This window comes from Condylostylus longicornis, unplaced genomic scaffold (genome assembly GCF_029603195.1).
Source record: "Condylostylus longicornis isolate FDR11 unplaced genomic scaffold, ASM2960319v2 ptg000137l, whole genome shotgun sequence".
Taxonomy (NCBI): domain Eukaryota; kingdom Metazoa; phylum Arthropoda; class Insecta; order Diptera; family Dolichopodidae; genus Condylostylus; species Condylostylus longicornis.
In genome coordinates this window covers 1,331,446-1,342,491 of record NW_026578105.1, presented here as the reverse complement: position 1 = coordinate 1,342,491, position 11,046 = coordinate 1,331,446, and the positions used below count along the sequence as shown (strand labels likewise).

The window sequence follows — 11,046 nt, the reverse complement described above, 5'->3', positions numbered from 1 at the left end:
AAGTGAAATTTTATAGATCTTTTGTACAATGGATCTTTCATATTTTTATGTATGTAGTTAAAAATGTTGTATATAATATATTTTTAATATATTAGTAAAAACTAAAACATATTCTTAAATTATGTTTTTGATTAATTAAAAACTTGATGATGTATTTTTTTTTTGTTTTTTTCTCTAATGCTGTAATATCAATGAAAATATTCAGTTAATATTTTTTTTTTTAATTATTTAATGTTTGTTTTATTCTTTCAATAATATTATTCTTGATTTTATTGTGTTGCTGCTCTAAAATTCATAATAAAACTGATGAGGTCGATAATGTTGTTGGTTTACTATGTGTTTTGTTTATTTTGTTTATTTCTTGATTGATGATGATTTTATTATTTCTTTTCGCATTTTATTATTTTTTTTTTTTATGATTTCTTTGGATCTTGATTAGTTTTAATTGAATGTGGAAACATTAGGATTAGGGCCAGCTGACAGAGCCATTTTAGAAAGCGTTGAAAGCGATCGACGTGGAAAAATAGTTGAATCAGGATCCGAAAATAATTTTCGGAAGCTAAAATAGAAAATTAAGAAACACACAAAGAAAAAATAAAATATATAGGAATAGCAAATACAAAAAACAAAAGAAATTTTATTTTATATAATATGTATTTTTTGTTTTTTTTACTAATGAAAATACATCAAATAAAAAGAATAAAATCATTTTGTATGTAGTTTATAGTGATATACAATTTTTTGTAATTATATAACGAACCACTTTTCTGAGGGACGCATCAGTGATCATTTAGTATTTTAATTTAAAACAATGCCACTCACAAAAATAAATAAGTAGTTCTATTATGTAATTAGAAAAATTGTCTACTGTATAATATACAAAATAACTATAAACACAATGATAAAACCTAAATTTTTATAAATTGAGAACATTTAAAATTTTTCAAAATTCACAACAAATTACATTTAAATATTTTTCTTTTTTACAAAATTAAAACAGAATTAACTAAATATTTTATTCAAATTGACGAACTAATAATTCTAATAATTATTAATTAAATTTATTTAATAATTTTAACTAATAATTAAAAACAAAGAGAAAAATAACATTTTATATTGCTTTCAATACGTGAAATCTTTTTCAGAAACAATTTACTGTAAAACTGTAAAAGAATAAGAAAAAAGTATGTATAAAGAATATTTGAAAAAAAATATAACAAATAAAAAGATTATTTATAAATAAAAATGAACATAATTATAAATTTAGCTTTTAGGAAGAAAAAAAGAAATAAGTTAATATTAATATTTACAAAACAACAATTAAATTTTGAAGAAAAGACTGACTGATTAAAGTAAAAAATTAAATTATTTGATTTTAGTGCTTGTTTATAAAATCAACTGCAACAGATATCTTCTAAAAATTTAGCTAATGAAAACTTGTCTAAAATAAATAATTTGTAAATAAAAAAAGTTACAATAAAACTTAATTTTACCACGAATGGTTCTATATAGCTAATTTTGAAATTGTTAATTTCGTTTACTATTTTTTAAAGCATACAAAATGAGCTATTCTAATATAACACAACGAGTAACACTATTTAAAATAAACTTAAAATTTAGTTTTATTTGTGTTTTAGAATTCGACTAAACTAAAATTAAGAGAATAGGAAAATTCTAAATGAAGGAACTTCTGCTTATAACTTTTAAGATTTTTACAAAATGGAAAAAAATTTTGTTTTTAAATATTAGAAAATCATTGAATTGTAGAAGACTCAATTGAAAAATAAAAGAAAAACTGAACTGAATGTACTTATTTGATAAAAATATAGAATATTTCATTTAATTGCGCCCCATATATACAAATACATAGTACTTTTAAATGAATAATTAGAAGAGCAGTTTTTTTTTATTACTAAAATATCAAAATGTTGACTCAGAATAGCTAATATTCAATTGTGGACAGATTTATAGACAATATTCATTTTATTTAAAAAAAAAATATATTTATTTAATCGATGTGTCTATATGAAATTATAAGTATGCAAATCATTTTTTATGTAAATAAATTATTCGAAAGAATAAACATTTTGTTTTTTAAAATAAAAAATCAGAATGATCTTAAAAATTTATGCATACAAAAATAACATGCAATATTTATTATAATTTTTAAATTTTGAATTTATAATTTATAAAAAAATCGTATTATATTTAATAAAATAATTCATAAGAATTGAAAACGAAACAATTGATATACTTCTTAAAAAATGCAATGAGTTATTTATAGAATTAAAAAATTAACAATCAAAATTATTAAATATAATATTATTTAGCAAACAATAAAATTTCTAGCAAAATTTAATAAAAAATAATTGAACTATGTAATATAACATGCAAGTTGTGAATTTTTAAAGCTTTAAATTACGAATGAAATTTTAAAATCACATAAAGAAAATTATAATATTTGAATTAATTTAAAAATTAATTACAAGATTGAAAAACAAATCAAATTAAACATGATATATAATTATATTCCATAAGCCATTAACTAATTAATTATGGATTCAAGCATCTTCCACATTAATTAAACTTACAATCTTCGAATTCCTGATTCGGTTGGCCTTTTTTCATCTGGATTATACCATTCATATGGTAGAGGACCTTGTACAGGAGCATCTTCATCAGGTGGCCTAAAATATTAAAAAAAAAAATTTATTCAATAAAAAAAATTCAATAAATTAAAATTATTTATAAATTTTTAATATAAAATTTTATTTATAATTATTAGTAATTCTCACGTTTCACATTTTGGTGGTTCATCTTCAATATCATCAACAATATCAGGTTTATATTTTCTTAATTCCTCAGTTAAATCATCAATTTTTGTTAATAGTTCATCTCTCTCATTTAATAATTCTTTTAATTCACTTGTTGTATATCTTGGCCTATTTGGATCATCATTCTCATATTCTAAAGAATTTGCTAAATCTTCATTTTCTTTTTCAGCAATACCTAAACGTTTCTTTAATTGATTTATTTCACGATGTTGATCTTGTAATTGAGCTAAGAAATCAGCTCTTTCTTCACATAAAGTTTTCACTTGAACCTGTAACATTTTTTGTCTTCGTCGTGAATCTCGGCCAGAATTTGTCAGTCTTTCAATTTGGATATTCAACTAAAAAACAAAAAAAAAACAAAAAAAATTATATTTTATTATAAAAAATAAAATTCTATTTTCTATTTCTATATTTTTACATTTTCAATATCAACAACTTTTTCTTGAAGTTCTCTCTCTTTTACTTTAATTTCATCACGTTGCTTATGAATCTGTTCTTTCAGCCTTTGTAATATTTGTGTATCTGTCAATGCATTTGATAATTCAATATTTGTTATACTCATAATACTGTCTGTTAAACTATTTCCCAATCCTGATGAATGAGCTGATGCTGATTGCAAATCCTGCTGTTGTTTAATTATTCTTTTATTTTCTTCTTGCAAACTGTTCACTAGGTCAACTAATTCTCTTGTTTCTGTACGCCATTGATCCTCAATTAATTCAATTTCCTGAAATCACAAAAAAAAAAAAAAAAAAATAGAGAAAATTAAAATATTTTAAAAATGAATAAATTATGAAAATTATTATAAAATTAATGTAAATTTCGTTTTTGTAAAGTAAAAAACTTTTTCAATTATAATTTTTTATTGTAGAATGAAAAGACAAAGGAAAACTGATGAATAAAAACACTTTTTGGTGAAATATAAAACATTGTTAGCTATAATAGTTCTCCCCAAGTTAAGGTTATGCTACTGTGGGTATCCTTCCATCGTTTAACATTCATTTAATTTATTTGAATACAAAAGAAGTACTGAACTGCTTTCGCAATAACGTACAAAATTTACACATTTGTAAGGAAGAAATCAACTATTTAAACATACAAAATTAAGATTTTTAACTAAATTTTGAAATTCAAATTATGATAATTAATTTTACTAATGCGATAAGGAACGTAGAACGTATACAGTGCATATTTGGTATCGCATAGTAATCGCGGATAATTAAAGTAAAAAATTTCCATTGAGATGCAAAAAATTCGTGATTACTATAACACAAGAGAGTGTTTTATAAAATTTGAAGTTGCAGTAGTATTTACCTTTTAAATCTTAAAATTTAAGATAACAATGCTTTTATTCAAAGATTTGCTATTTCTTACTAATTTTAGTCTTCTTGTTCAATGGTTGACAACTTATTAAATTTTTTGATATTGAAAACACTAAAAATTATTCAAATTTATTGGAAAGAATAGTACTGTTAATATTTATAGAAAGTCAAATTTATTTTTGACATCTTATTTATTTCTCAGCTGAAATATTGCCGTATATACGTATATGTCAAAAACTAGAATAGTGACATTCAATTCAGCCAACATTGTTCTCTTTATATACGGATTTTGAAAGATTTGTCAACAGCAAGTAAGAGAATGTGCTTGATATCAAAATGACATTCAGAAGTGAAAAAGAAGATTAAATTTAATTTAAAAAAATGAAATTATTCTCAGGATAATTAAATATTTTTCAAAAAAAAAAAAGGAAAAAAACGAAAAATGAAAAAAAAAATTGAATAAATTTCTAGTAGAAAAATTCTAAATTTAATAAGATGGAAAATTATTTTTATTTTTTTTGTTCTCTACTTCTTTTTCTTTCGAAGATAACACCTTAAAATTAATGACATTAATTTAAAATGGCTGTAATTTTTAAATTTGCATAGGTACGTTATAATGTCATATTTTATCATAATTATCTAACCAGATTTTGTCAAAAATTCGATTTTTTTTTTCTTCTCTTTTCATTTTTTTGTTTTCTTCGAAATTTTTACTTGTATACGTAAATTATTTATGCAGATAATCTTTGTCTATATTAATTTTATGGAATGATGTTGAATATAGGTAAGTTAAATTATTAAGAGTTTTTAGAATTTTAATTATGTTAAAAATAACAAATAATTAAGAAGAAATTTTATAGTTAAATATATTTTATTAAAATTATAATAAATTACGGATCTATATTAATATAGAAAAATAAGATAAAGGGGTAATTATCCTTTTATATCTAAAAATAAAGTTTTAAATACTAAAATAGATAAGATAGAATTTAATTTAAATTATTTAGGCATTTAAATTCTTGTTTCTTGTTGCCTCTTTTGAGGCAAATCCTTTTTAAATCTATATTTAATTTAATTATAGTAAAACAAAGAGAACTGATAATAGATTGTGTCCTATTTTCTATCTATATCATATTAAAACCACTAAATTTATGTGAAAATAGTTAGTAAATATGTGTATATGGTATTTTAAAAAGGATAATATTCTCATTTCATACACATATTATGGTAAGTATCACTTACGACAATTAAGGCTATAGGACGAAAACAAACACTTTTATTAGAGCAAATTTGTTTTGGTTTTAAAATATCCTTGTCAAATTTGCATATCCTTTTTGTTTTTTGTCAAAAATGTTTGAATATTTTTATGTGTGATAAAATCTAATAAAAATTAATAGTTTTGTTCTTGTGTTTCTTTCTCTTTTCAGAATTCTATAACATATACTATTACTAAACACTTTTGTTTTTAACTTTAGTTTTTAAGCTTTTGATTATGTTCTATGGTTTAAAATATTTAGTTTTTATTTTGTGAAAAAAAAAATGTAGATATTAATTTGTTTAAATGATTTCTGTCATTTGATTAAACCTAGAAGAGGGGGCTTAATAAGAATATTTTCTAAAAATATATTTTTGTACTACTATACACATTGCGTGGCACTCGACCGCAACACACGGAAAGCCCTATCTATATGCGAGAGGGCAAGAAAAATTTGCCCAAAATACGATCTTAGGAAATCTTGTGTTTGGAATAGCATGCGGCTAGGCTAAAATTACCCTTTAATACGATATATTGCAGTTGTCGGGAAATAGACAAGAAGGAGACTATTTTTTTCGCTATCTCTGACAGTGTTCTGGGACGAGCCATACTTTTTACACGGAATAGAGCAAGCGTTTGGTAAGATATTGAAGATTATCAAACGAAGTGAAGGAGAAGTGATAACGGGGTTGTGATGGATTATCTGTATAGTGGACAAACCACTTCTTTTGCAATCTTATTCAAATTTCGAAAATAATGAAGATATTGCTTAAATCATTAATTCTTTAACACCTTTAGTTAACATCAGAAAGAGACTCTCTTTTGAAAAATGTTTATTACCTCAATATTTTTTTCGTATAATGTACAGATTATAGAAATCGTTTTTGAATTAAATATTTTTATAGGATCAATAAAATCTTTCACTAGAAATAATTAAGATATTTTATTTTAATCAATAAAAAATCAAAGATTTATGAAAAAATTAAAACCTACATTGAAAACTAAACTATAACATGTAAACAAGTTCAAGTATTTTCAGTAAAGCAGAAGAAAAAAATAAATATAACAAAAAAAAAAATAGAAACCAAAAAGCAAAAAAAAGAGCAAAATACTTTGAAGGATTACCCGGATTGAATAATTATAAATGTCAAGTCTCTGAAGCAAAAAAAAAAGAAATAATTTTTTGTTTTTAGATTAATTTGGTCCTCATTATATTAATTATGAAAATATTTTCGTAAAAATTAATTGATCCTATAATATATATAAAATGTGTGCCACCCACGTTAACAATAAATATTCAAGTTGTTGTTAACTTCGACTTTCATTATCATCCTTTTCTTATTTTCTTATTTTACACTTTAATGATGACAAATACCACACACATTTATATAACTATGGTATATTATATATCATATCAGCACTACATAGTTATAGTATATATAAGGTACAATATTTATAATGTTGTATGTGTATGTATGGAATAGAATAGAATTAATTAGAATTAATTTGGATAATATTATTCTATTTTAAGAATAAAGTTTCGATTTAAATTATATATGTAGACAGAAAGATGTATATGCGATGATAAAAATAGAAATTGGTGTTAAGTATATGAAATAAGGTTATATTGAAAAAAAATTAAAAAATATATAAAGTGAATAAACTGATTTGGATTCAAAAGGATAATATTAACAAGAAAAGTATAATACAAAAAATAATTTAGTATAAAAAATAATAATATAAAAAAAAATTTATTGAAATAAATTAAGTTAAATGTTAAAGCTATATATATATATATATATACTTATGTATATATATTGCATTTTGTACTATCCTGGGAGCTGATATTGAATAATTAACATTTAAGTATGCATTTGTAATTTAAAATATGTTAAAAACAAGGCGGGTATAACAGTTAATTTATTTGTGTTGAAATGTTAAAATCTCTTTTAATATACATACATACAATGGATATTATATACAAATATTTTTAAGCCAATTAATATTTTTTGTTTTTCACGTATCATAACTTTTAAAGTCTACCCAATATACAATTGTCCATTTTTTTATAACAAAACCAAAAAAAAAAAGGTAACAAACAACTGCTACACCAATAACAAATATGTTTCATGTAAAATTCACATGAAATTATCAGAAAAAACAAAAACTTTTATTTTATTTTTAAAACAATAAGTACACAGAGAAAAAAAATGAGCAGCAAAAAAACTTTGCTTCCACTAAAATTGAAAAAAAAAAAGTTACAAAATAAAAAGAGAAAAATCAGTAAAAAAAAAAAATTTATAGAATTTTATTTTTTTTTTTCATTTGAGCTGGAAGTTGTTGTTATAAATATATTTGTTCCAGCTTACTATAGAATAACAAAATTCGATTTGAAAAATCTAATTTTTTTTTTTGAAACTATAAATTGTTTAAAAATTTAAATGTATAAAATATATTTTTATATGGTTTGATTGTATAATGCGTTTAAATGTAGAGCATATTTTAAGAATGCTAAAATATTTTTGTACTTGATAAGAATAATAATATTTATGACCATTGAATTGCCCCCTTTCCCTTCCCTTTCCATATATAAATGATGACGATTTTATTTAAAATTGCTGATAGCCATATTTGTTGACTAAGTGATATTTATTTTACTATGCTTAATGCGCTTGTTGTAAACAATTGTCTGATATAATTTAATAATAAATAAAAAAAATGAATATTTTTTAAATAATTTTGCTTAAGCAAATTATTTATTTATTTTAACTAGCTAGCCTTATTTAGTATTACAAAATCTACACATAAATTTTTTTTATTAAATTTAATTAAATCCCTAAAAGTATGCAATTTTTATGAAATTTTATACATGAGAATTATAGCTACTATATAGCTACTATATGTATGTGTATGAAAATTTCAACATTTAATTACAATTTATTCTAAATATTTATTAAATTGTTATAAACGAAAGAATATTTTTAATACGTACCCTACAAAATGTTTTGCTTCTATTATAATTTTTGAAAATATTATTTATAAAGTTGAAAAAAATTTATGATATCGCGAATTAAAAAACAAAATTTATTTGTATATCTACATATATGTAGATATACAAATTGCATCTGTACCTGTATAAAAATATCCTAAAAGGGTCTTACTTTTACGTCATTGAATTTGCTTTTGTATACAAAATAAACCTAAAGGTATATAATGAAGGCTATTGACCGTTGAATTTTACACATGTGCGCACATATGTGTGTACCTATACGAAATAAATTGAAAGTTTAAAAATATTGTTGAAAAACAGAAAAATTTGAAATTTTTTAATTAAATATTATTTGTTTTTTCTTTTACGAGAATGTTAATAAATTTATTACCATTTGTGTAGTTATTACAATCTAGTAAACCAGAAATTTATGAGTAGTTTCACAAAAAGAAAAATTTCAATTATTCAATCATTTTTTTTTGTATAGGTTTTGTTTAATTTAATTTAATTAAATTAATTAAAGTAAAATTAATTGAAAATTATTTGCAAAGTTTGTTACAAAACTTTCTTTTGTTATATGAACTCGAAAATGGTCTATAGCGGGTTTTTAATCAAAAATATACCATTATTTTTTTGTAAATTGCATTTCTGTAATCATATAGAATGCATTTAATTTTAAAAACCATTGCAGTCTAATTGAATTGCGCAATAAAATGTTTTAAGACTACTTCAATTTTAAAATTTTAAAAAAATTGCGAATCTCTTAACGTTATTATTCAAAACGTTTTTTATTTTTCTTCAATTAATTTCAACTAAATTAAAAGTAGAAAAGGATCCTTTTTAAATAAAACACCTACTATAAAATAAATAACAAAAACATCAAATGAATAATTGGTCAAAAAGTTTTTACTGGAATTTCAGAGATTGAAAATTGTAAAAAAACGAGAAAAAATAGAGTTGACCTTGCCAATATTGCGATACCCGTACGAATTTGTTATTCTATGTGGGGACAGGCTATGACTTTAAGTTGCCGTATTACCATATTAATTTTTGCAAAATTTCAGTACTGTGTTTTTCAAAATACTGTGTGTGCCAAACTTCTATTGAAGTTTTATGGCAGCTATCAGAAAGATCCAAGCCATTTTAATGAATTTTATCAAACACATCGGCCCTACTAATATATTTGCTTGTGTGAAATTCTGCGATATAAACACATAAATTTTGAAGTTGTATGGCAGAATACCCGAACCAGTACTCCGATCATGTCCAATTTAAATAGGCACTTACTACAATATATCATTTGTGAAAATTTTATGAGCTTAGACAGACAAAGTCAAATCGACTCAAAATTCGACGCTTGAGTCTATATCTCAGTTCGTTATTTCTTAGCGTTACAAACGGTAAAGCAAATTTAGTATACCCTTCGAACATACGTTCATACCTGTATAAAAACAAATACTTTTTTTTACAAGGGCTCAATTTCACATGAAAAAAAATATAGAAGAAAGTAAAAATTATACAAATAATTTTGGTTTATGCTATGTGATTTTTTCTCCCTACAACTCTCTTTGTAAGCTATCCTTTTAATTAATTTTGGTTGCCGCAAATTTAAAAATTGCATAAAAAAAAACCAGTGTAAATATTTTTGTTGGTGGCAAAATATTTTTTTCCTTAATACGAAATTTTTTGAAAATAGCGCTATTTTTCAGAATTAAATTCAAATTTAAATTTAAAATTATTTAAATAGGCTTACCAAATAGTTATGACAGAAAATTATTTATAAATTACAGAATTTCTTTTTCTTGCAGAAATCAATGTTTTGCATCTATTGATAACATTTTCTATAAAAGGTGATAAGTCTAAAAACAGTATTCTTGGATTAGACATGATGATATTCTTTGAATTCAGATTTCTGTCGTTGATAGAGATTTATCGAAATCTTATTATGTTAGAATCCTTGTTTTTACAATTCAATAGAGCAACAAATAATAACTACTTTGGTAGGTTATCCACAAATTATACAAATTTAGCATATATATTTGAATTAATATTTACAATTTCTGTATATTTTTCTCGAATATTTTATTAAAATTACTGGAAGTAGTGATTCTAAAATGCAAAATTATGAAATTTTTATAATAAGATTTACATATGTGTATGTATGTATGTATAATTTTTTTAAAGAAAATAATAATCAATTACCATTGTGAACAAATGATATTTTTACATACAAAAATTATATAGAAATTAAAATTTATTTTTAAAACAAAAAAAAAATAAAATTATTTATCTCATTGCACTAGATTAAAATTCTTAAATAAACTTAAAATCAAATATTTCAATTTTCCTCAGAGATTTATTTTTATAAACATTACATACAGGCTGTATATAAAGATTAATATACAGGATGTCACGTATTAAAGTGCACTCCTATATACCATTGCTAAATTAAACTGAAATAGACAGGCATGCAACTGTATGCGCTTAAAATTTCAAAAAGCAAATTTAACTAGATTATAGATGAGGTTGATTTTAAATCCCTGTGTTGAACTGTAAACATCGTTTCCCATACAAAAGATTTGTTTACTCATGAGGGCCTATACAATAGTATGTAGTCGTGTACTTAGATACAAGACACCCTGTATT

At 22.5% G+C, this 11,046-nt stretch overlaps 1 protein-coding gene across 1 annotated transcript; it reads right to left on the bottom strand.

Moving 5' to 3' along the window:
- On the bottom strand, positions 1–10,287 carry LOC129615562 (RILP-like protein homolog). The gene is made up of 5 exons (XM_055530815.1): positions 10,189–10,287; positions 3,253–3,561; positions 2,796–3,172; positions 2,592–2,687; positions 1–559 (listed from the first exon to the last, which is right to left on the bottom strand). The coding sequence occupies exons 1-5, from the start codon at positions 10,285–10,287 to the stop codon at positions 442–444; spliced, it is 999 nt and encodes a 332-aa protein (XP_055386790.1). The 3' UTR covers positions 1–441.
- Between the last annotated feature and the right edge of the window lie 759 nt (positions 10,288–11,046).